At 39.0% G+C, this 27,171-nt stretch overlaps 1 protein-coding gene across 5 annotated transcripts in view; it reads right to left on the bottom strand.

The window, feature by feature from the left end:
- Positions 1 to 588: 588 nt before the first annotated feature.
- Positions 589 to 27,171, bottom strand: part of GABRB2 (gamma-aminobutyric acid type A receptor subunit beta2) — a 249,823-nt gene continuing 223,240 nt past the window's right edge. For 3 of the 5 annotated variants that reach the window (XM_008517149.2, XM_070569097.1, XM_070569096.1), the window contains one exon: positions 589 to 6,629. In XM_008517149.2, the coding sequence (XP_008515371.2) occupies positions 6,282 to 6,629 (348 nt within the window). In that variant the 3' untranslated portion in view covers positions 589 to 6,281. The remainder of the gene's footprint in view (positions 6,630 to 27,171) is intronic. The other 2 variants (XM_070569094.1, XM_070569095.1) reach the window with 1 other exon arrangement.

Raw genomic sequence — 27,171 nt, 5'->3', positions numbered from 1 at the left:
TAGGGATTAAATGAGTATTAAATTTGTTAAGTCCTTAGCATGCTGTCTTCAGCAGACACGTTGAGTCTTAAATGAATGAGCACCTTAGGTTTATCATATGTTTTCATGATTGAAGTCAAGTTCTGAATTAATTATCGTTAACATAAAATATCTAACCTAAGAGAACATTTAATAAAGTTTTAGATACAGTAAGAATTTGTGATATACATGCTGAATGTTCTAGTACTGATGATAATTAAAACAGCAGCAATGACAACAGTACTTACTGTCTACACACCACTTACCACGTATCCTGTACTGTGCTAAGGACCTCTCATAGGTTATTTCATTTGATCGTTATAATAGTCCTATGAGGGAGGTGCAATTACATCTTTGCTTTGCAGATAAGAAAACTGAGAATTAAACAGATTCAGCAGCTGCACAATCATACACCTAATATGTGACGAGTCAATGCTCAAACTCAAGTCTGCTGGATATCAGGCCCCAAGTTTCCAGGCTTTTCACAAAAGCCATGATTCTGCAATCTAACTCATACTAATAGACTAAAAAAAATATTCTGAACCCAAGGAAACCACATATACACACACATCCTTTTAAGTTTTATTTATATTTCTTAGTTCAAGAATTACACACTAGCCAACATTATTGTATATTTACATGCTGAAACTGGCTGTAATAAGTTTAAAGTCAAGAAAATAATTCTTATGTGCTATTCATTTATATTCCTCATTTGTTACGATCTCATGTATCCCAGAGATTTTAATAGTCCTGTTTTTAGAAAGACATGAAAATAGATGCAATGAAATCCACTTGTGTTTTGCATTTTCTAGCCATTGGAAAATGTGCATTATGTGCATATTAAGAAAGGCTACAAGGTCATTAGTAAGGCTGATAATCACTACATTGTGAAGAAACTAGAATATCACTTTTTATAAAAGGACAATTCAGAACTGTGCAGGGACAATATTCATAACAGAAGTATTTAAACACCCATGCAAATAAAAATACAAAATGTTATAGAATTTAAATTATTTGCAACTTTGTTTGAATGAATTATGTTTAAAATGACCATCATTGAACTCAAATTATTGAACTGAAAAGGGAAAACACAAGCTGATGGAACCATCAACTTGCTTCAGATGGTGCAAGGACACACACATGGGCATCAGATACTGGACATGTGACAGGAGAGAGACATTTGCTTTTGAAAGTTAAAAAAACACAGAGTTTTGTTTTCATCATTTTGGATCATATTTATCTGTAACACAAAAGAACTTCACAAAGCAAATTAAAATCTGATGCCCAAATTTTGCATATATCTACAGAAATGTTTTACTTGAATTTCCAAATAACTAATAGATATTTGAGTGCTGTTTTTTTCTTAAATGTTTTCTTTAGAGCAGTATCTTAATCAGTAGTCTCTTGGCTCCTTACTATTTTTTTTTTTTTACAATATTCCTAGTGTATTTGGAAAATATTTTTTAAAGCTTTGGTGTGAAGCAGTGTCTTTTTTTTTTTTTCGATTTTCCCCTATTTTTCCTTTTTTCTTTCCTTTTTACTTTTTTAATAATTCTGGAGTCTTTGGTTGAAAGGAACAATACTATCTAAGGATAAAACGCTATTATTAAAAAAAAGTCTTCTAGTATGTATTGTGTGTAACAAATTTCTGGAGCAAGTATGAATAATAAGCACTTCTATTTCTGTAGTGTCATCAATATAAACTTTTACTCTTTGAAAATTGAGATTTAAGTTACAGCCTTTGGTTTCTTGAACTCTGACATATAAAAAACCCCATCAAGTTATCAATGATCATTTCTGCTTTTCCCACTTGCCGTTTCTAAGGCTGTCTCTTGGTTGTTACATTGACTACACTAACACTACAGCGTTTCTCATGGAGAGGCCGAGAGTGGGAGTGAGTGAGTGGGCAGGTGAAAGAGTGTGTGTGTTTGAATGTGTGTATGTGTGTGCGTGTGTATGTGGATATGTGTGTGAGTGTGTGATAGCAAATTGAAATTGAAACCCTTCTGTCTGGGATCCCAAACCATTTACGCAAAAGGGTGTTTAAATTACTCTGCTGGGGCACTGCAGTAACTGTACTTAGTAAAAAATAAATAAAATTAAGAAAGAGAAAACTAAACAATTTGTATCTATCGACTATTCATTTACAGCATGTTGAATTATTTACATCATATTATAACACATTAACTTAAGCCATAAACAGAATTAGCACGTTGCCTTACCATAAAATACAAATTAGAAGTTAAAAATATTTAAGAAATCTGTTTTAATATTTACACACGCTCAGTGAAAGTTATGGTTGCTCACATTACATGTATTCTGTACATTTAGCAAAATGGCATGATTGCTACCGTTAAGAACATTTGCCCTAACCAACATGGTGGGGTTTAGTTTTTTTTTTTCCTCCTCCTAGGAGGAATATATATATATATATATATTTATCATTTTCTGTTTTCTTAAGACATATTTGTTTTTAAATCACCAATGGACAATGTTATTTGTTTCCTTGAAAAAGAGAGCAGTAGACAAGCAATGTGAGAACTAGTTAATTTCCGATGTTCTGAGGTACAGTACTATTGTAGTGTCAAACTGTGCAATGGTTCATAGGAACTGTAGGCATTGATTTGCTGATAGAGAAATGCTCAGTACCCTGTATTACTTGTTTCAATATGTTGATTTGTTGGTTGTCAAATTAAAAATATTCATACTCTGGTTTAATGAAGGAAATAAAACATATTAGCTTATTCCTTTTGTTTTCCAACATATGAATGCATATATATATGTATGTATGTTTATATGGATCTATATATACACATATATACATGTAGATATGTTGTAAGACCTGTTATTTGTTGATTGTTTTGCTGTTTTTGTTGTTGAAAATGAAGTTAGTCATAAAACTGGAACACAGTTACCTATAGAAAATGGAAATTGTCTTAGTCGCCAATTTAATGCAGGTCTTGCTTAAAATAAATATGATTCATTTCCTCATTACACATTCCACTGAACTTTCTCTATATTTTGTGCTTTTGTTAGCAGACAGATTTTTTTGTGTCCTAATGCTAGAATGTAAAGTCTTTTGATTCATAAACCATTTTTGTTATTATAATCTTTTTTACTTAGCGCTGCATTTGAAGAAATGAGAAGAGAAAAGGTCTAGATGGCACTGCTTAAGTCTTTTCCCCTGTTGTTAAATTGCAGTAGAAAGAATTGTAACATTCCTTATGCAAACACATGATTATGTTGCATGAGTTTTCAATTCTGAAAATGCATTTCATACCTACTAGAGTCATGTACAATACATATATACAGATTGAGATCAGAGATTTCATTTAGACTGTGCATTTTAGAGTCAGAATTTGCCTATGAATTTCACAAGGATGAAAAAACACCTTAATTGCTGGCTATCTGGCTGTTTCATAACCAAAAGAAAAACTATACATATATGTATAAACTGATAGTAATACCATATCAGAATTTCCAAAACACACTTTTGTGGTCCTTAAATTTAACCACTGGCTATCAAGCTGACTGATCTTTGTGGGCTTTTGAGATCTAGCACCCCTCCCCAACCCTCCCCAGTTTGGTGACTACAATCCAATCCTACTACAGTAAAAATGTAGTTTCAGAATAAATTCTATATCTACTGTTCTCTCTGGGCAGGATGAGTCAGTTGTTTCTATCTACATGGTCATGAATGCCAATATGTGGATTTCGCTCCAGGGTATGTGTTCCAAGTTCCCACCTTTCTCCTTTTCCTAGTTTCTTTCTTATCACCAAGAGCAGAAATGAATCCTTGGTCATGTGCTTTTGAGGCTTATGATGTGAAGTTGCTTCTCTCCACTTTGATCTAAAGTTACTCTGTTGACTTCCCTGGACATCAAAATTTTGTTGTAACCATAAATGACAATATCAAGGATTTTTATGGCTTTTACAATAATTGCAAATAAGAGCCCACTTCTAGACTTGAGCTCTGTGTTGTCTCTAGAAAAGCCTTTCCAGAATGGCATTTTGGAGTTGTGCACCTGAGTTATCGATATGCTCCTTCCTGATATATGCTACTCAAACTTTAACCCCTGGCCACAAGGGGCAGGCACTTTCAGTAGTGTGATGCCCCCGAATGGTTGCCTAGGAGAAAGTGTGTCCCTGGAGAAACTTGAGGAATTGCTACTCTGAGCCCGTGGGCAGAACCTTGGTTGGATTCTGCCCAAAGATCACACTTAGAGGTGTTCAAGTGTACAATCAAAAAAATAAGGGTCAGAGTTCCCTATGCTGGTGAAAAAAAATTCCATCCCATCTTGGGGCAAATTCAGAAAGCTGAATGCTAAAGCTTTTGTGTGGTTGTTATTCTCTGATGGTTGGAAGGTAAGGGCAGCAGGACTCCATCATACTCCAAGCTGCTGAATCATCAAGGGAAGAAAACATACATTTTATTCACAGGCAGATACTGGCCTTGGCTACGATGCACAATTAGGAATGTTACTCCGAAAAGAGGTGTTTTTTTGTTTTGAAATAGAAATAGCAAAGTCATCCACCAAGAAAAAGTTCAATCAAATCAAACTTTAAGGAAAATTTAGCAATTCACTATTTTCTCCAAGAAAAGCAAAATATGAACCTCACATTGATAGAAATAAAATATATTAGCTTATTCTCTTTCCTGTCCAACATATGTATGCATATGTCCAATTAGTATAGAAAGAAACAGAATGACATAATTTAAAGATAGAATAAAAAACAATACATAGTGCCTGCCTGATTATCAGTTATATGTTTTTCTGCAATATCAACTGAGGCTCATAACATTCATCACGTTTAGGCGGCTTTGTTGTCGTCCTATTTTCCACTAGTTTCCATATTTTCTTCCATAGGCAGATTGCAACATACCCAATGAAAGGATCCTTAAAAATTCAAACTCAACAAACTCACAAACTAACTCTACTTGTGCACATAATCTTTGAAGTATTGTTTGCTATGAAAATACAAAGGTGAAGTTCACTGCAAAGAAGGAAATATAGTTCATGCAATCTCTCCAAAGCCTTACTTTATCTGTCTCCTAAGAATATAATCAGAATTTCAGAAGGAAGAAAAGCTGGAAAGAACTATTAATCCTTTAAAGAAATGAACAAATGCTTCTTTGAAAATACCCTATTAAATTCAGAAATAAACTTATAGGGAAATATTGCAGAGACAGCTGACATTGTTTGAGAAAAGCAACTGTTTGCTGGCTTTGTGTTCTCTATATATTTGCATGAGTCCCAATCTAACCTACATCTAAGACACTTCTAATTCTGCTAACTTTTCTATTTTGTGGTTAGCTTTTGATTAGATAAACTATAAAAACCTCTGTATGTATGCTGTCAAAAGCTTGTGAGGTTGGACAAATTCTCTCTCGCTCTACCTTTTGCCGCTGAACACAGTATGTATAGACCAGATGCTGTGTGGGACTGATAAGGGTCATGCTGCTCTCTTGCTTTAATTTTGCTACAACAGTCATTTCTGAATTTTCCACTCTGCTCTGGGTTGTTAGCTCTTACTTTAACCACCTAGGAAATAGCTTTTCAGAAAAATTTCTTTGGCTACCATGCATGATAATGTTCAGAAGTCTCCCCGTCTCTAAATGTCAAGAGAAGACGTCATAGTTGATTCCCTGTGCTCAAGCAAAGACTGGCCAAATTGGTTTCCTGAGTCTCTGTTTTGACTCCCCCATCCTATTCAAATTACATGAGGACCTTCTAGAATCCAGTGGGAATTATCTTCCCATGGCACTAGTATCATCTTAGTAAGCCAGGCACAGACCATCTTCAGTAAGAACGTTTGCATGGCATTGCAGATAATGTTTCATAAGCACAGTGCTATCTCAACAGCATGCCAACCCTAGGAGTGAAGACGGGGAAGTATCTGGATATGATCACTTCTCAGTGAAATGTATGAGAGTTATTGAGCCTTCTAAGAATATCTTCTAAATAATTCCCCTTTGTAGATGGCCGCATACTAAGAAGATAAAGTGAAACATTCAGGCTCAATCTTGCCAGCATGTGTACAAATCACTTTCATTTTAACTGGAAAACCACAAGGACCTTAGTGTATTCATTACTTAGCAGAAGCAACCCAAATGGTATGAAATGGACCACAGGATAGGCCAGCAACTAAGGTATTTTAGCATCACTTTTGTCCTGGATTGATGTGTTTTCCAAGTCCTACATCAGGTTGTACAACTGGTTTGAGGAGGAATCTAGTCCTTGCTTCCCAGGGGAGGCTATGTTTTAGTTCACATAATAAAGCCAATAGACGATGTTGAAGAAGGAAAAAACCACTGGGAAGAAAATGCGGGACCACCGATCTATGGCATTCACATCAGTCAAGTCGGGGATGGTGATTTTCAGCTGGGAGGCGCGTCTCCTCAGGCGACTTTTCTTTTGTGCCACGTGTCGTTCCAGGGCATTTCGGCCAAAACTATGCCTGGGCAACCCAGCTTTCCGATACTGGATGCTGGAGGCATCATAGGCCAGCATTGTGCTCCTGGGGTCTCCAAGTCCCATCACAGCCTCAGATGTGGCCATTTCGTTTTTTATTTCAAGAGTGCTAAGTAAGATGTTCTCATGGGGGTCCATCTGCAAGGGAGAGGAATCAAATAAGACAATCAAAACAATAAGCCTTTATTGTGCTTATTCTACGAGGCATTAGGATATATAGTTTAGGTAGTATTTATCATAGTGGTTAAGAGAACGGGCTTTGTGGTTACATTATCTAATTTTGAATTGTGGCTCTGCCACTATAAGCTTATATGAGTTTCAGATTCTTCATCTATTGAATGGTATTGCTATAATGATTGCTGTAGTGATGTAATGATCTAACAGACTGTTACCAGTACTATTTTCATTATTTCTACTTAGGGCACGCAGAGAAATAGAAGGCATGACACACTTTAAAGAATCTACAGTCTTGATAAGAAAACATAAAAAGTGAAACTGTACTAGGTATGAAATAGTATTAGGGGATTAACTACTGAATTGTGCTCACAATAGCAGCCTAATTACAGATGAATTCATGATAAAGCCAGAACTAAAAATAGTGGTAACTTTTATTAACCACTTGCTATATACCACAGAAACATTTTAGTACAACTTCATTTAATGGATGCTTCTTAACACCCACAGTCACATGAAGTCTTCTTAGATATACAGTGTCAATATAAATAGGGTAAAGGAAGACTTTCGAACAATGGAAATGCGGGCAACGTGTGGCTAGCCAAAATGCAAGGAACTTGAAAATAACAGCTGGACAGACTGTGGGTGGTGGAGGGGTGAGTGGGGTGAGGACAAACTTGAGAGGGAAGGGAAGGAGGCGGGATTTGAGAAGAGAGTCAGCCCAGAGTTGTCCATCCTGAGTTGAATTCTGGGCCCAGGGAGTGCAATCAAGGTTGCTATTCAGAGAGGGTGACCCTTTTGCTCTTGAATGATTTCTTCTAGGCAAAGCTAAAAGTAAAAGATGAATACTGATGCTGTGATTCTCAACGATTAAATGATTATGTAACGTTTTTTGTTTTGTTAAGAAGGGAAGATCTGTGTCTTATTTTTAAGAGGCCTCAATTACTAGAGATAATAAAACCTAGGCACAAAATGCTATTATTAATAACAGTCTGTTTATTTTGGTAAAGACTCAGGATATACCAAGTGCTAATAAAATTTTAGAAATTATAAAACAAGGGAAAAATGACCAATTATAGGTGCCGATGATATATGGAAGCAAAGGATACAACCAAATATTTAATTGGAAGATACAATGCTCTAAGCTTCATGAATAATGCAGAAGGCAAAAAGAATGTTGCCAAGATTATATACTAACAATTAGCTTTCAAATGTGGTTTAATGACCCTGTATTATAAATTCAAATCTAAAATCTCTTGAAAAATAAAAGCTATAAAATACCGTAGGGCATAATAATTGACCAATTAATCTCTGTCCCCTGATCAGACATTCTGTATGTTTGGTTTATGGTAGCATTTTGTTTAGTGGAAATATTAAACAAATATATCCTCTAGATTAACTTCAAAAGTTTATAATACTTGGAAACTAAATCCAAAAAATGTTGAAACACTTCTGTCAAGGAAAAGAGAGGTAATGGCTTTAATGATGGGTTCATTGGTCCTAGACAGGGAAACGAATATTTAAAGGTGCATACAATGTGCCAGTGCAGAAACTATCTGATTGAATGCTCACACCATCCTTGAAAAGGAATTCTTTTCCCAGGTTATAGGTGTCGGCATTCACCAACTTTCCCATAGCCACATTGTTACTAAATGGTGGAGCTGGAATTCAATCCTTGATCATTAGAATCTTAAGCTTGGGGGAGCAGGGGCGTGGTTTTCCAACACTCAAAGAAAACAAAGCTGATGGGAATGGGAAACCTAGCACCGTTTGTTGTTATTTCAGATAGGATGCTTATTTTCTGTTCTTTTCTGGGCTATTAACTCTTATTTTAACTACCTCGGAAATAGTTTTATAGCAAAATTTCTTTGGCTGCTATGCATGATGATGTCTAGGAGTCTCCCCTCTCTAAGCACCAGGATATTTTCTTTTCTATTGAGCGACTGTGATGAGAACAGTTACGCATATGCACCAGACTGGACTGAATTAAAAATATAAACCAATAAGAAGAGTCATAATAAAAACAATGAGAGCAGTGGACTATTATTAAGGGAAACTTGTTCTACGTTTAGAACAAATGATCCTTAGATAATTCATTTAATCTTAGTGGGTTTCTGTTTCATTATCCATGAAATTCAAGATTGGTTAGATAATTCCACAAGCCCTATTATTTATATTTTTTTATTCACAAATTTAAAAAATGTATTTCTTGAACACCACTGTGTGTCTGGCACTGTGTCAAGTATCATAGTTTCAGGGGTGAGGAAGATAGTGTTGCTGCTTGTTCCCAAGGCAGTAACAGCCTCCAGAAAAAATATTGGATTTGGAGTCAAAAGATTAGAGTTCTGGCTCTTCCATTTATTATTTTTGACCTTGGAAAAATTATTTAATCCCCCTGATTCTAGGTTTCTTCAACGGTGTTGGGGCCTAAGAATGGCGTTTGGGGAGATTAACTGAGGTAGAATTCGTGGGAAGAAACTGGGAAACCTTAGCACAATGCAAAGTTGATTGTTACGACCCGCCATGAGTGCAGTAGGATACATGCAGGCTCCAGTAAGGTGGGGAAACACAATAAACAGCTATGCCGCAAAGAAAAGTAAGTATGTTGCCCTTGCAGTGCTTCTGGAATACATATGGGTGATGGGCTTTCTGTGGATAAACACTACTGGAGATCCTCATGGGCTGAAGATGGGGGGTGGCGGGGGGAGGTGAGGTGTATGGAACACCTGTATCAATTTATGAAGTGCTATCTTCGGGGCCCATCATATTACATTAGAAGACTTTGACTTCAAAATATGACTGCTTGTATGGTCAATAAACAAATTAACCTGAATAAATAAAAAAAAATCTTACCCATAATTATGGAACTGTGAGGTGGGGAGGGATAAATTATAACCATCTTCATTTCTAATTTATCTCCCAATTAACAGAAATACAGAGGAGGCTCAAGCAGGTTGGAGTTTATTAGGCTGCACGTCAGAGAAGCTCTGAGATACTGCTCCAATTACCCCATCTTGTCTTTCTTTGAAGAACAAGTTTTCTCCACTATTTTCTCATATCCTCAATAAAGCCAACCTTCTTCATTCACCTCCTCAGAGATTAGCTGAATCCCTCTCCTGACGTCACACCCCAGAAACCATTTACTCCACTCTGTCTGGGATCAGCAGTTCTGAGGGTTTTTTGGAGGTCTGCAATAGTTGCTTAATCAACACCTGGAACTGTGTCTGTTTTCTATTAGAAGGAGGGATGGTTAGAGTGCAGTGCTTCCAAGTTCTGATTCTGGACTTAGACAATCCAGGCTTTGACTCCGGATTGAGCCAGTCATTAGCTTTGAGACTTTGGGCAAATCATCCAACCTCTCTGAGTTCAGTTTTCTTATATGTAACATGGGAGAAAATACTAATACCAGTCTCCTCGGGCTGGTTGAGAGGATTAAATAGTACAACACATGCAAAGCACTTAGCCCAGCTTTGCACATAGTAAGCACTCAAAATATCATGACTTAGCTTGCTATAAAAAGCAATAAATATTCATTAAACGAACACATTTTATCTTCTACTTCCAGTTTTTAATGAAATGGACTGCATAAACAAACTAGAATTTTGAATTCATCATATTACTTAATTTTGCTTTGACTAGTACCTTCTTTAAAGTGCTGAGAACAATGCTTAGTACATAGTAAACACTTTATTTGCTATAATACAGTTAAATTTATTAAGTATAATAAGTAAGTCTAGGCTGAGTTAATTCTAGATGCTGAGGTGAGACGAACAGAAGCTGCTCTTCATTGCATTCACGGAGAGGGAAACCAGGTTCATGGGTTCACAGAACCCATAAGCATCCTCCTAATCTCCAAGGAAAACAGCCCCGAGGCCAAGGTCAAAGAGGGAGACATCTCCAGTGCTAGTGTGGCAGAGGAGGAAGGGCCTGCTTTGTCTTTCTTGGTGACTCCTTGACATTCCACTATCATGCCTGTCATTAGGATCACTGTTTAATAACTGTCTGCCCCACCAGACTATACTTCTTGGTAAGGGTAGAAACAAGGTCTGCCTCATTCATTGTTGTATGCCCAAGCACTTCACATGGTGCCTGGCACATAGTAGGTGCTCATAAATAAGTGCTGATGGGATGGAATTAATTTTTTGGCTCTTAGTAACTCAACCTCTTGGATTTAATTTGCAGTGGCAGTCTAAAGATTGGAACTGCATGGGTCTACCTCTTGAGTTCCTTTCCTGCTCTAAGGCTTCTGCCTCTATTCATAAGGTTTCTTGCTAGAGCAGTACCCTCAAGTGCCTGAGATCTGGAAACAGCATTTCCCATGGTGCCCTGTACCACTTACATGACAGATGCCCTACTCTTACTCCAGAGAAGGGAACTCAGTGAGTAGCAACTAGAAGCCAGGACTAAGAATTTGCATACTGACCTCTTTCAGTTATCCCAGGAGCCCTTTGGGGCAGGTACTGATCTCATGCTCAGAAAATAAGGCACAGGGAGGTTAAGAAATGCAATATAAGTTTACACAGTGAATAGGCGGCAGAGCAGGAATGAGAATCAGGTGTCTTTCACTGTGCCGTGCTGAGGCGCAGCAGCAGCCCCAAACTCCTGCAGCACTCTACAGCTCATAAATGAAGACCCTTTCAGTGCATGGCAAAGGCAGTCATCCAGAGGCTTGCAAAATTTTCCTTAATGAGGAGTGCATAAAAGTGTTTGGATTTACATATGTCACTGAAGATGAGAGCTAACATAAAGTTCTGTTAACTGCAACACTTTCAAGTAAGTAGAGTAGACATCTGTGGTTTGACTGTTCATCAGCCACACCAGCGACAATTTCTGTCTGGGGAGCCACCACATTCTAACTCTTAGTTTCTGTGCTTCTAGTGTGGCTGTAAGCCAGTCAGAGCAATCTTGACACAGTGATTGGTTCAGTGATGGGCATAAGACCTTTGCAGAAGCAACAGCATGTCACGAGCCTTCAGATGGGCATATGTGAGTGAGGGCTAAAACTTTTGCGCTGCATCTGCACCGAGAAGTATGCTGCCCTGAATCTACTGGGGTGCCTCAGCTTCAAGAGATCTTAACTTGAAAAGGAGCCACCATAGGGAGAAGGAGAATCGGCGACCCGATGACACTGTCTCTACCTGGACATGCCTGACTTGCTGATGCTAAGCAAGATAACACATCCCTTTCCTCCCTCCCTCCCGCCTCTCTCTCTCTCTCTCTTAAGCCAGCATGAGTTGGGTTTTCTGTTACTTGAGACCCAAAAAATTATCAGATATAATTTATCTCATTTAAGGGTTTCAACAATCCTGTAACATAGGCAGGGCAGGAAAGGAGTTAGAGGCATTTCACCTGTCATAAAAAATTTTTATAACTCAAATTAGAACTAAGGAAATTGTTAGAGTGATAGAATCTTCAGTATGCAGCCCAGCGTTGGGTTTCAATTCTCCTGACTGGGACCTAAGCACCCAGAAGCTGCTAGGTTTGAGTGTGTGGCTGTTCAGCTGGCTGCACTTTCCTTTTTTGCCCTTGTCTTGTTTATTATTACTCGTTTCCTTTCAAAGGAAGTGAACTGTGATGGGAGCAAAGGTCAAGGGCAAAGACAATAGAGGAGACTAATAGGGTCTTTTGTATATGTTTCAAATGGTACATGGGGAAAGACTTTTTAATTTATGTTTAACTTGTAATAGTAAACTACCCTTAGAGTTTATTTATTTTTAATATCTTTCATTGTTTAAATAAAAGAAAAATGACTTTTTATTATAAATGTGAAATTGAATAGCAACTATCCTTCTTTTTTCCCATTTGAAATATTCATTTTTGTAAGGTGATTTTTGATAATAGGTTTTTGGGGGGACATAGCTATTGCACCATAACAGATCAGGCTGTATTACAGGCAGGAAACTGAAGCTCAGAAAAATGAAATGACTTAATTCAACTTCTACTACTACTTGGTAATAGAACAGTATAAAAATTCTGGGCCGTTAATGATTATCTCAATGCAACAATATTCCACGCTGCCTCTAGCATGTCTTAAAGTCAACCAAGGAAGTCTGACTCAGGTAGTGGCTTGGTGGGTGGTATAGTCTATTTCAGTGGTTCCCAAACTTGAGCTGGCATCAGAATCCCCTGGAGGCCTTGTTGAAACACAGATCTCTGGTCCCCACTCCCAGAGTCCCTCCATCAGTAAGTCTGGAATGAGGCTCAATAATCTGCATTTCTAACAAATTCCCAGGTGATGCTGGTCTGGGGTTAACACTTGGAAAACCATCAGTCTATTGGAGAAGAGCATGACTTCAAATAAAGAAGCAGCAGGGCCTTGAGAAACAAAGAACAAGCTGAAGGTTCTGACCACAGTCCACACCACGAAGCTGCAAAGCAGCTTTCGGAGAGAGAAAAGAACATATAAGTTCCATTTATTGTTTACTGGAGATAGGTATTGTATTAAGGGCTTCACGCAACTGTAATATTTAATCTTGACAATGACTCAATGAGGGAGTTATTATTAATAGCCTCATTTTTAAAATGAGGAGATTGAGAATTAAGGACATTTAGTGATTGACCCAGAGTTGCACACTTGTAAGTAGTGTAGCTGGCACTTAGTCTGTTTGTTCCAAGGTTCCTGCTTCTAATCACTAAACTATACAGTTGCGTCTCTCAAGACTTTCTCCAACCTTGAGTTCTGTCTTGGAATGCCTTCTCTGTATCAGGCTGTAGTTAGGTGATGAAATTTCAGAAAATGGAAGGAATAGCAATTGTCAAGTGAATTTAGCTGATCTTTGAAATTGGGTCTTCACACCAACCTTTCCAGACTTGCCCAAGTGGATTTCCTAATTGTCTGTCTCTTTACTTGAGCCGGGGAGACAAAGGAGAAAGCACTAATGGTCCTTTTTTGATTAGGACATCAACAAGAGAATTTCCCTTTGACTAATCAGAAAGACCATGTGGCAATCTCTACTGCCCTGGAAAACATATCAAAATACTTTTCAAATTTTTCTGTCTTGGCATTTTCACCTATTCAAACAGTAATGAGAATTTTGTTGATAGCAGTTATGACAAGAGAGAGAAGGAAGCAAAAGTAAATGAAGGGAAACAGAGGGAAGGGATAGACTAGGGAGTAAATTGTCATTCTCTGTACATAAACTGCCTTTAAAAGGAACTCTGCTTTAGTCCAAGGCCTTGCTTTAGTCCAAGGGTCTACACTATTTGCTTTCTAGTCTCAAATTTTAACTCACAAGTGTCTGATCCTGACAGCAAGGGTTTTTGGAGAGGCCCTATGAAGCAGGACAATACCAATAAAGAAAGTCTCCTGTTTCCCATTCAACAATCCACTTTTGAAATTATGCTTTACTTGGAGTTATTGTGCTTATCAATCAAGAATGAAGTGTTTGGGGCTGGCCCCATGGCCGAGTGGTTAAGTTCGCGTGCTCCACGCGCTACAGTGGCCCAGGGTTTCGCTGGTTCAGATCCTGGGCACGGACATGGCACCACTCATCAGGCCACACTGAGGTGGCATCCCACACACCACAACTAGAAGGACCCACAACTAGAATATACAACTATGTACTGGGGGGATTTGGGGAGAAAAAGCAGAAAGCAAAAAAAAAAAAAAAGATTGGCAACAGTTGTTAGCTCAGGCGCCAATCTTTAAAAAGAAACAAGAATTAAATGTTGAAATTTTGGGAAACAGATTTATTTGCACTAGTATTCCAGAGCCTCCTATGAATGATCCTTCGCGAATGAGGGCAGTTCACACACCAGTCGAATCAGCTGCTCTGTTAGGTAGAGGGATGGACTTCTCCGCTGACTTGAGTTATTTTCCAGACTGACCCATGCACTGACGTTTCTACTCTGGCAAATTCATGTAAAACATTTCGATCAATTCTTCCCATTCCCCATCTCAACATTTTTCCCAACAAGAACAGAAAGATGCTTGGTTAGCAGAGCTCCATTTTGCCTAAAAGCTATTGCATTGAACAACGAAGAGTGGGCCTTATTTTTATACAATAATTCATTAATTCCAGGTCTGGTTTCTGGTTTGCTACCTCTTTTCCTGCCCCTTTCTCAGGGATAGGTGTATGCCCTGGAGGGATGTCCTTGTCCTATAGTCATATACATGTGTAGAAAAACAAATCACATCCCTCAGTGACCCAGGAGCATCACATGCTTACCTTGGTAAGGGAGAATGACACTATCTTAAATCCCAGTTCACCACTCATATCAAGAGAAGAGTGAGAAATTGCAAAAATCCAAGAAATCCTGACTCTGCAGTTTCCAATTACTGTGACTAGTGTGTGGATAGGAGATCTTGTTTGATCTTCCATGAAATGACATTGTGACCTGAGTAACTTGAAATGCTACGGCAATGAACTGTTAACCACCTGGGAATACCCCAAGTGCTCTTTCCAAAGGAAAAACACTCTGAAACTACCTAGCATGAACTCAGTCTTCTAAGATGTGAGAGAAAGTTCACCCAAATAGAAGATGAAATAGAGCTGCTGGAAAGATCAAGAAAAGGCCACCATCTTTGACTTTTCAAATCCCTCCACCAAAGTAAATGGAGCAATAGTAGCCAAATATGGAGTTTAGAATTGAAACATAAATATATGAGAATAATGCTGAAATATCCAGGTAGTTGCAGGAGGATGGTCATTTTTAATAAAAACTACTAGAAAAAAAAGGGCTGAGATTATTTCTACTCTTTTTTGCTTCTGTTATGTTATTGTAAGGGGCTTGCAATCTCACAACCATATTATGAGGATGGAATTAGTACTGTCAGCATTTTGTAAACAGGCCTTCCCATCAAAATCCATTAGTTCATAGGTGGCTGGAAGCTAGTTAAGTGGTAAAACAATCATTTAAATTTGTGTTTGCAGGTTCAAACCTTCAACTCCATCTACTAAATATTTTCCCCATGGGGTGAAATACTAACAAAGTGGACATAGGTGTCTCTAAGATATGGGCCACCTCGTTGTTTTGATTTTCAATTTTTAAATTCTCTTAGGTAGATCGCATGAGTGCGTACCTCAAGGTTTCCTTAGTAAACTGATTCCTTGTTAAGGAACCACATTAATGAATTTGTTCTTTTTGTATCAGTGACCTCTGTGACCCTGCTCTATAGTCATCAGAGGTGAAGAGAGTCTGCTTCACATACACACAAAATAATCCATGTGTCCAGGTGGGGGATTCACGTGAGCTTGGTGGGGTTTTAAGTTATTGTTTCAAGTGATAGTGAAGTTTTTAGAGGAAGTAACAGGTAGCACTCAGGAGCTGAAAGAGAGGAGTAATATTTTTCTCTCCAAAGGACCCCAGAAGATAAGCTTTTATGAAAGTTATGATTAATACGGGAACATTAGTGAGAACACGTTAACAACTATGAGCTGGCCAGTGAGCTGATACTCCTGCTCTTTTTGGTCCTCATCTGGGTCCCCGCCCCTTGCAACACGCACAAGCAGAGTGGAAAGAATACAGACTTCAGAGATGAGAGCCGGTTCTAATTCCAGCTTACTCTGGCCTCAGTGTTCTTCATCTAGAAAATCTAGGTGGATAGGGGAGCTTTGGCTAACTCCCTCCACCAAGTTCGATCCTTTTGCTATGACCTCACTGAACTCTTATTTCCCTCCTGATGGCTAACGTGGACGGGGATGGCATCCTGCTATTTATGCATCCCTAAGGCTGACCACTGCATTCGGTACGAAGCAAGCATTCAAAACGGAATTTGCTAAATTGAATTACTACAGGGTTAAACTAAGTCCAGGATCACACATTCAAAGATGGCTTGGGAAATTGCATAAAAGCGTGAAGCAGGTGTAGTGGAGAATAGGAAGAATTTGGCTCCATAGTGAACTAGACTGAAAAACCCAGCCCTGCCTGAGGGACATTTAAATTCACATTTTTAAACATCACTATGGTGGTCTAAATCACATCTAAGAATTCACCCTACAGGCTGCTGCATCAACTTTCTTTTAGATTTAACTTATAAAAAGCTTGCTTTTCAGTTCCATTTAATCTACAATTACCAATGGCTTTTTTTTTTAATGTACGGCATAACGCAGGATTGATGGATAAGGAAAATTGACCTAGCAAAAATCCTGTTGTCTTGGATCTCTCTTGTAAACTGATCCTGATCTGGTACTAGCATTTGTTTCCCCAACCACGTGGGACCTTGCTGTGGCAGATTCTGCAGTCTCTCTTTGTGCTTGAACTTCCTAATTAGCCTTCCTAATTTTTTATGGCTTCATCTCTTCCATTCTTTTTACTTTCACAGAATCAAATTCAATTCTTTTTGAAAATGATTCCTTTATATATATGTGTTAACTTATGTGGAATTCATTAAGAATAATACTTAAACTACTGATCACTGATTTTTGAAAATAATATTTGGATTGAATTGGAAGGATGAATGCTAAACTTGAAGCAAAGGAGGATACATTCAAATTGCTACACTTAATAATAAAAGTATAATAAAATACATGATGAATTGACTAATTTCTTTTAGAAGGTTGGTAGAATTCTTTCTGGCTTCCTCTTCTTAATTTAATAAAGTACAAGCTACTAGTTTCAATTAAAGTTGAGAGTCAGAAGTCATTTTAAACGTATGGGAAAAAAATAAGAGATTAGGATCATATTAAAATCTCCTGAAGGAGGAAAAAATGAAGGGAACTCTATTTACAATCTATTAAGTTTATGGAGGTTTCTTTCATTAAAAGAAGAGACTCGCCTTAAATTATTACAGATCCTCAGGATGTGTGGGATGGAGCCGGATTTTATAATGAGCTTACCTAAGCCTAAAGTCCTATTTTGACAAATTTCAGAGAGGTAGATGTGAGAATATGTCTACCCAATCCTGATAACTCAAAGAAGTTTTAACACCTGGGAGCTGACATACTGAGAGGTGAAGGTTTGTTCTAGTTCAGTTTCATCTGAGTTATTGACTCAAGCCCCAAGCTGGAGAGAGACATTTGAACTAATCATTTCATTAGCTGGTTCATACAACTTAAAGTATTATGGGTGATGACTCGCTAAAGATGTTTATATACTATATAACTAGAAATTCACTATTTCCCAATCCATTTTTAAATACTACCACAGGACATTTGTTTTGGTTTCTTTGCACAAGGCTGAAAACATTCCAGTCAAGTGTTTCCAATGTGCTGGGGTAGAGGGAAGGGAAGAAAGGATAACCTTTAGCAGAAGAGGAGCTACATTCTCCCCCTGGGGCTTACACAGATTGTCAAAGGTGATGAAAGCACACATCGCTAAGAGGGAAATGGAGGGCTTTTCCAGCCACATACCCCTCCTCTTCATTATCTTCCAAAGCCCAGGACAGTGAATAATAAATGTGGCAGTTGATCAGGTCAAATTTCAAGACTTACTGGCAGGTCATGATTGACTTAAAGGTTGTGATCCAAATCATCCCAGGTCATTGGGAGACTCATGGTTTCCTCTTGGTCTTGGGTTTTGAAACTGAATCCAATCTTGTCCCATAAGCTAATGAGGAGGGCTTTAGACACACAGAACCACCCATTGCCTCAATTCTGGGTCAGAGAAAAATTACAATTTGCTTCTAGCTTTAGCTAGAAGACAAGAAGCCAAGATTTGGTTTTTGTCCTCCTTAAGTAAGGCGCTAAAGTTTTAATACATCTAAAAATCTGACAATTCCTTCCTTCTGGAAGATATTGACTCAAAAAGAGAATTTCTCAGTCAACAGACTTCAAAAAAACTCCATCTAGATTATAATCAGATACACTCACATGTATCAGAGACACTTAGTCCTTCTACAGAACCTTGCCCACTGCCTCCTATTGTTTTTCATTTAATTTGGCTAAGAAGCCAGCAAACTGACCTAATGCAAACCATATGGGCAGGACTCTTGTGAACGTGTAACAAAAGGGTAACAGAAAGAAGCAGCACATTCAACTCCATAGAGATGCAGGGAACATAGCCAATGACCTTTGCTTCTATGGATTCAGAGTTTAGTTTGGTTCTTGAATGGCAGGGGTCACGAGGGTGGTGCTGAAATGGATCTTTTGAACAGAAGTGAGCTGGATGGGGAGGGTACATGGATTCACATTAATTACTGAGTCCTGTGAGTGGGAGTTTAGACACATGTTTAGTACTAACTAGCCCTGGGTCTAGTAGTTGTGCTTAAAAAAATGCACTGGTAAAAATGGAATCAGCAGTAATTTAAAAGAATGGTATAGTCAAAATAGCAAAGTTTATACAACAAAGATAAAATAACTGATGCTAAGGGCAGTGTGATTGTAACAAACATAAATGGCAAATAACTAATTACAACAATAAAAGGATGTATAAGCTCCAGACAATTTCTTAATAGAACATTACTGATACTGAATAATATATCCCCATTTGAATAGGACCAAGGAATTTCTAACAATTGCTTCATCAACTAATTGGAAGCAGGAGGGTCTCTACTCATCCTTCCTTACTCTTATCCATCCTTCATCTTTCAGATCTCAGTTCAAATGTTCCTTCCATTGGGGAGTGTTCATGATCCTACTTTACTACATCAGGGCCCCTGATATCTGATCTCCTAGCAACATAGATGCTTCCTCACTGCTCTTATTTCAATTATAGCTATATGTTATTTCTATAGATATTTGTTTAAGGGGTATCTTGCCTTTGGGATGTGGTCTTTGTGAGGGCAAGGAGCATGTTTTCTAGGGACTCAAAAAGCATTGGTTGAATTAGCAGATAACACCATTAGTCAATATTTAGTCAATATTAATCAATATTTAGTGGGCATGACTACAATGTTCCAGCACAGTTATAAGCACTCTGTGTGCATTACTGCATCTTTTCCTCACCACAATCCTTTGTGGTAGGTGCTCTGATTAACTCTCACTTCATAGATGAGCAAGCTGAGGCTCTGAAAAATTGTCACTTGCTAAAAGTAACACAATGAGCAAATAAGTGATCTGAGATTTGAACCCATACAGTTTTATTTCAGAGCCAACACATGTAAGATTGATGCTACACTAGGACCTATTATATGTCTCCTTGTAAGAGTGAAATTCTTTATTGTTTTGAGGGGAAGATATTTATGGAATATGGACCTACACCATGCCACTAGAGGAACAGTGACAAGAACAGGGGGCAGGAACAGTGGGCAGGTCAGAGATAATGGCCTGAGCACAGAGAGGGGGAGGATAAAGGTGTCCCTGGGCCTTCATAAGGGTAGAGTCAGAGGGAACACACACCTATCAGGCCTGGGGTAAGGAAGAGGGAAAATATATGGGAGCCCCCTATGCTACACAACCTTCTGCTCAGTAAGTGCCAAGGCAGACAACTTGAGAGAACTTATCTTTTCCCTCTGGACTCTTCCTGATAATTTTGGTTTGACTGCATTTTATGAAAAGCCATTTTGTGAAATGAGAGATTAGATTTTAAAATAGGCTACCACACATATCTAAACTCTACCTCTAGACTGTAGGCACTCTCAGGGTAAACCTGTAAACACTCACCTTCTTTTGAGCTGAGGCAATAGTGGGCTCTGAAACCAGGCTGCTCAGGTTAAAAGCAGACTGGATTAAAGGCAAGGTCGAAAAGCTTTTGATCTTGGGCAAGATATGTATCTTTCTGAGCCTCAGTTTCTCAACTGTAAACTAGGTATAACAGTATCTGCCTTATTGGGTTGTTTATAGGATTAAATGAGATAATACACATAAAACACCTAAAACAGCACCTAATATGATAAACTCAAGGAACAGTAACATTTATTATTATAGAAGTAAGCAGTGAAGGAACTGGACTTGTGCTAAATCACGATCAGGAGAGGTTTGGGATAGTAAACCAGTCCCCAACTTAAACAGCTGTGGAAGTAGTAACAGAGGGTGGCACAGCAGTCGCTCCAACACTCTTTAGGAAACAAATGCATCGATACAGATGTGCTTCTCTTTGCTACGGCCATTTGGCAGGGAGGTTCCAATAGGTTTTGGGCCGTGTGAATCTTCCGGTTTCAGTCTCCTAGGAAAATATCTGAAGTCGAGACCTCATTATTCACAGGCCTAAGAACGAAACTGTGAGTAATGTTTCTTCCCTATGCTTAATTTGGGGACCTCGTTTGGTTCTTTATCCTCACAGTGGGCAGAGGCAAGAGGTAACTCAAAGTGTTCCATTTCGGTACTTGTCAACAGGATCAGTAACAGTCTGGGAAGGGAGAGTTTGCATCCATCAGCAAAACTAGGTTTTCAGATTTATTTCCAGCCTCACTTATTTATGGGAAACATGTCTCTCTTTCTCCAAATCAAATGCATCTATAAAGACAGTTTCATTATGATGATAATGATGATATGAAATTACATTTTGTAGATCATCGCTGTACAGCAGCATTTTAAATTCCAGTTAGATAAGAACAACTACATAGTTAATTATGTCTTGAAGATATGAGTTTTGGAATCGGCCTTGAATTCTAGCTTCTCTACGGAGCAGCTCTCTGACCTTGAGCAAGCTCCTTAGCTTAGCTGAGCCTCAGTTTCCTCATCTTTAAAATGAAGTTGTATCACCTCATCTTTAAAACGAGTCCACATTACATGAAGGTTTAAGATTGAGATAAGTCATTTAAAGAGACTACCAGCATATCTAGTATACAATTAAGCATGTCACAAAAAGTAACCGTTGCTATGACAGTCACTGATTTATATAGACAGGTAAGACTAATTCTTTGTATTTTCCAGTTAGCCCCTCACGGTGGATGTTGTAGTTAAATCTACCCACCCATTGCTGCAGGTGTGGACCTGATTGCTTTAAGCTAGTTTTGGTATTTCGCCTTCTCTGGCCAGGGATTGGTTCAGGGATGGGAAGGCCTAAGTCAACGGAGCCAATGAAAAGAAAGGGAGGGGCCAGTCCTGTGGCCAGGGGTTAGTTCTTGTGCTCTGCTTTGGTGGCCCAGGGTTTCACCAGCTGGAATCTTGGGCGTGGACATGGCACAGCTCATCAGGCCATGATGAGGTGGCATCCCACTTGCCACAACTGGAACGACCCACAACTAAAAATGCACAACTATGTATCGGGGGGCTTTGGGGAGAAAAAGGAAAAATCTTAAAAAAAAAAAAAGAAAGGGAAGGTTTGTTGGAGACTTTTGGATTAAAAAAAAAAAAAAAAAATCCCCATCTCTCCTCCTGGATATGAATGAGGAAGTACGGAGCCTTGTTGCTACTGGCAGCCGTCTCACCTCAGAACAAAACTTCATTGATAAGACTTTGGCTGGCTTGCTTGAGTTCTCTCTCTCTCTCTCTCTCTCTCCTCGCATGCCTCTGCATTCTTTGCACAGAACGGATACATTAAAGGTGGGTGGAAAGTCAGAAGGACCTCATTAATAAAATTCAACTAATAAAATAGTAATTTTCAATCATTTCAGACAAAATTCAACAAAGGGCAATTGGTAAGGTCATGTACAATTTATTATTATCAAAATATATTTTCTTCTTTTCAAAAATCAAAAATCTTACCAGAAAATTTAATGTTATCCTACAGCAATTTTAATAAAAATGACCTCCATTTATTTAAGTCACTTATATTTTGTCAAATGGCTTTCATATATTTTATCTCATTGCCTTATACAACATCAGAGAGAATTTGAAAGATGAGGCATGGGCTTCCTCATCTCAAAACTAAGGCCCAGAGAAATTCTTTTCCCAAAGTTGCAGAACTTTTCAGAGGCTGACTTAGCCTAAGTATGCGGCTTCTTGAATCCAAATTGGACTCCGTGGCTGGTTCTGCCAGTTATAGAACTGAGGAAAGATATTTTAAAACCAGCTTCACATGCAATCTGTGGTTAAAATGTGCAACTCGGAGAGAGAAATTTAGGTTTATGTTCCAGATCTAGTTAGTTCCAGGTCTACCAGTAACTATATGACCCTGAGAAAATCAGTGACGTTTCTGGGTTTCAGTTTCTATGCATAAAAATGAGACATCATGAGAAAAAAAAATTGTAACTATGTATGGTGATGGATGTTAACTGGATCTACTATGGTGATCATTTTGCGATATATACAAATATCAAATCATTATATTGTACACCTGAAACCAATATAGTGTTGTATGTCAATTATAGCTCAAAAAAAAAAAAACTAAGGAACTAAAAATTATCGTACAAATACAACTACAAGTAAAAGGAAGTCTTAAGCAAGAACAAAACAAAAAAAAGAGAGAATTTTTTGAGGTGAAGTTTCCTATTCTCAAGCCTCTGATAGGCACTGTCAATTGACCAGCTGGTCCCAAAGTCAACTACGGAATTCTCAGGATAGCTGTCAAGGCAGCAACCGCTAGTCTTTCAGGATTGGTACTCAAGGTGTATCTTATTTGCATGCCCTGGGTGAGGTCCTTCTACTCAGTGTGGTCCATAGATCAGCAGCTTTGGCATCACCAGGAGGGTTGTTAGAAATGCAGAATCTCAAGCCTCACCCTGGACCTACAGAATAAGGATCTACACTTTAACGAGATACCTAGGTACCTTTTATGCACATTAAAGATTGAGAGGCAGTGGGTTGGAGGATCCCTTAGAACCCTTAAACTTCTAAAAGTCCATGACTGTAGTATTTCTTCCCCCCCAAAAATTGGAATTTTCCAGAACCTTGGGTAGCTCTCCAAGCGTGTTCAACGAAGTCTTTATCCTCGCTACAGTAAAGAGGTGGAGGAGTTAATTGGTAACGTTTTTTGTGCTTCCCTTTCAGAATCCTGAATTAACCACAACCAAGGTACCCGCAAAACCCTCAGGGGAGGCTGAGCTGGAGAGAGGGAACGATGAAATCCACTTCAGTCCGGGATCCCTTGTGCAGCTGCGGTCTGATGGCTTCTCTGCAGTTAGCCAATTACACGGTGAATTACTCCAGTGAGAATTTGCCAAATGCACCATCCACTTTCATAACCTAACTCTCGTTAGGAGAACTGCTGTTAACCTGACACAGCCTTGTCAAACATCTCTCTGTTCCATTTTAACACCAAATGTCCCTTGGCTCTGAGACCTACAGATGACGGCAGACAGTGAAAGTGACTAAATTTTACAAAACATAGGCTGTAGCCTGAGTTAGGGAATGAAGAAAATTATGAATTTAGGAGATAGGAAAGAATATTAAACCCAGCTGCCAAAATGATGCTTTGCTAAATAATAAGATACCAGCTAGACTCTGTGTCAAATATTGAAAACTCTCAAATAAAAAGACCTGGGTTCAAATCCCAGGTTTGCCACTTACTAGCTGCGTGACTGAATATGTTACTTCTCCCTGGGCCTCAGGTTTTGTCATCAGTAAAATTTCAGAGGGTTATAAGAGCATCTAGTAAGTCGGCAAGCTTCAAACTTTCATAAGCATCTGAATCATTTGGGAAATTTGCTAAAATTTAAATTCTTAGGATATCAGAAATTCTGATTCAGTCAATCCAGGGATGGGCTGGAGATCTGCATTTCTTAAAGTATTGGTGATTCTGACATTGTGGTGTGAGGATGACCCCCTATGAATGCTCCTATGGGGCAGTGGATGATAAGAGATAGTCCAGGTGGAGCACTTGTAAACGCTTGGTAAATGTTAGCTTTTAAAAGATATTAGTAGGGGCCAGCCCAGTGGCGCAGGGGTTAAGTAAGTGCACACTTTCCGCTTCGGCGGCCCGGGGTTCGCAGGTTCGGATCCCAGGTGCGGACATGGCACTGCTTGGCACGCCATGCTGTGGTAGGCATCCCACATACAAGGTAGAGGAAGATGGGCACGGATGTTAGCTCAGGGCCAGGCTTCCTCAGCGAAAGGAGGAGAACTGGCAGTAGGAAGCTCAGGGCTAATCTTCCTCAAAAAAAAAAAAAGAATTTAGAAGATATTAGTAGCAGTTCAGATAGGGAGAGTGACGTGCTCATTGCTGCACAGCAGGCAGGAGCAGGGTTGGAACAGTTTCCACTGCACCAGAATGCTTTCCTGTTTACTAACGTTTCTCAGAGTGCTTTGTTGGAACAATGCAAGGAACTGAGGAAGGATGTAGGTCAAATCATCCATTGTGTGTTGTCAAGTCAAATCATCCATTGTGTGCTGCACAATGGGCAGGTTATGCCTGAGAACCGGGGTCTTTGTTATTTAATTGCTGTGTGTCCTTGAACTAGTCATTCCCCCTGTCTGGGCATCAGTTTCTTCATTTATAAATGAAAGGATCCTTTAATGTTACTTCATGAGTTAAAATACTGTTGTTCTGTCATAGCCATGTACATCCTATCTGGGCTGAACAGCTCCTTGCTCCCTTTTTTGAGATGGAATGTACCTTTTACTGTGAAACTTTTCTTGAACATGTGTCTGAAGGTGACATCTCCCTACTCTGAAATTCAGCATCATCATCAGCTATACCACGTACTATTCATTCTGGTTATACCATACTATTTAAAAGAGTATTACAGATGCAGTGGACTATTCCAACAGACTGAGAGAGACAGTGCTTCTGAATTTAGAAACAAATCTTAAGAAATAGGAAAAGCCAGAGTTCTGCCCTGGTGATCCTTGGCATGATAGACATCAACTTCGTGGCTACCGCTTATCTAATGCTTACTATCTGCCAAGTACTTTCCCCATACTTTGTCCTGCAATCCTTAAAACCACCTTTTCAGGGTGGAGCTGTAAGCCTCATTTCACAAAGGAGTAAACTGAGACTCAGAGAGCTTCCCCATGTTCACACAGCTGACGAGTGACAGTCATGAGGCTCGCGCTCAGGGCTGTCTCAAATCCAAAGTCAAGTAGGAATGATTAAGCTAGGTCTGCCTGTGCTCCGAACCATTGTGCTATTGTCCAGGAGCAACAATTTGATAAACACTTGCCGAATGATCAACACTTTTGTGATGTTCCTTCCAAATCTGGGTCCCTTGTGAGAAAGGTTTAAGGTTATCCTGCAGCTGGCTAAGATGAGGGGGGCAAAGGGTAGCTGTAAGACTCTCATAGGAATGCAGCCCACGTCTTTGGCTTCAGGGGGCCCACATTCTCAACTGCTGAACTAACAACTTCTGATCCTGGGTGAGCAAATGGGAAATGCTCCATAAAGCAGTATTCACAGGCAAGGCCTCATCACTGCAGTGCACTCTCAGATGGCACCTGGGGTTAGCAGGCTCTACGACTCAGAGATGCTTAACCCCCATAGGGAGGCAGGACAGCTGTCCTGTGTCCTGTGACTCAGTGGAAGAAGTTGGCTCTGGTGTCCTTGAAGCTGGTCCAGATTCCAGAAATTTTCTGTAGCAGAAGCTAGCAGTGGTGTTGAAAGGCAAAGAGACAGCTTGTTTGTTGCTGAGGGAGACTTCAAAATTATATCAGGGTGCATTTTTGTTATGTTTCCCTAGGTGCCCTTTGCCAAGATTAAACAAGCGTCAAGCAACCCCGCAAACCTCTTCTCAGCAGAGGCCATAAAAAATTCCTGATTTCTCTAGGAATACAAGGCTTGCCGGAGGTACTGTACTTGTTTATTTGTGTTTTTTTTTAACAAAATAATTTAATATTAATAGAAAGATGGTTAATAAAAATTTAATGTCAGTCCTTAGTTCCCAAAGCTGCCCATGGAGCACACAGTTTTCTTTCTTTCTTTATGTTTTTCAACAGTTCATAATCTTTCCTGAGTTTTTTCAGTAATAATCGTATTTATGATACTAGGATTGTTACTACATTTCCTAACATGTGAGATTTTATTAACTGCCAAACACACCATCTATTTACTGACAGGTATTTATAACAAGAGAAAAGGAAAGAAGATAACTGTTTATAGCATAGGTAAGTATCATAGTAACTTCAGGAGTTTCATTTTTTTAATTTATTTTTTTTTCGAGGAAGATTAGCCCTGAGCTAACATATACTGACAATACTCCTCTTTTTGCTGAGGAAGACTGGCCCTGAGCTAACATCCGTGCCCATCTTCCTCTACTTTATATGTGGGACGCCTACCACAGCATGCCAAGTGGTGCCATGTCTGCACCTGGGATCCGAACCGGCAAACCCCGGGCTGCCTAAGCGAAACGTGACACTTAACTGCTGCGCCACTGGGCCGGCCCCCAACTTCAGGAGTTTTAAAAGGTGAATCTTTGTCTTAAAATTGAAAACTAGTGCTCCTTTTTCCTGAAAGACTATCTTGATAATCCACTACAAAGTGGGTTTGACTTCCAGTACTGATTTAATAACATGGTAGCGTATGTTAGTAGTGCTGTATTTCCAATTCTAGAATGGAATTGAGCACCCAAAGAGAAGAAGTATTCCTACCTGCTTTGAAAAACCCACCAAGTGTTACATATAAACTTTTTCTGCTGTTTTAAGTTTTATTTAGTGGTGACCTGGGTATTCTGACAGAACAAATATGTTTTCAAAATTTAACTCCTTGGTTGTGATTCTCATTCTAGGAAAAAACCCTTTTTGGAGGGAAGTGAGTCATAGTAAGTTTTCGCCTCCTTGCAGGACAGGAGATGACCAGATTCACGGAATCAGAAGGGATCCACAGAGAAACTGACCACGCAGTGGAAAAGAACATGGCAGGAAGCTTCAAGGGG

This window comes from Equus przewalskii, chromosome 13 (assembly GCF_037783145.1).
Source record: "Equus przewalskii isolate Varuska chromosome 13, EquPr2, whole genome shotgun sequence".
Classification (NCBI taxonomy): domain Eukaryota; kingdom Metazoa; phylum Chordata; class Mammalia; order Perissodactyla; family Equidae; genus Equus; species Equus przewalskii.
This window is presented reverse-complemented; position numbering and strand designations above follow the sequence as displayed.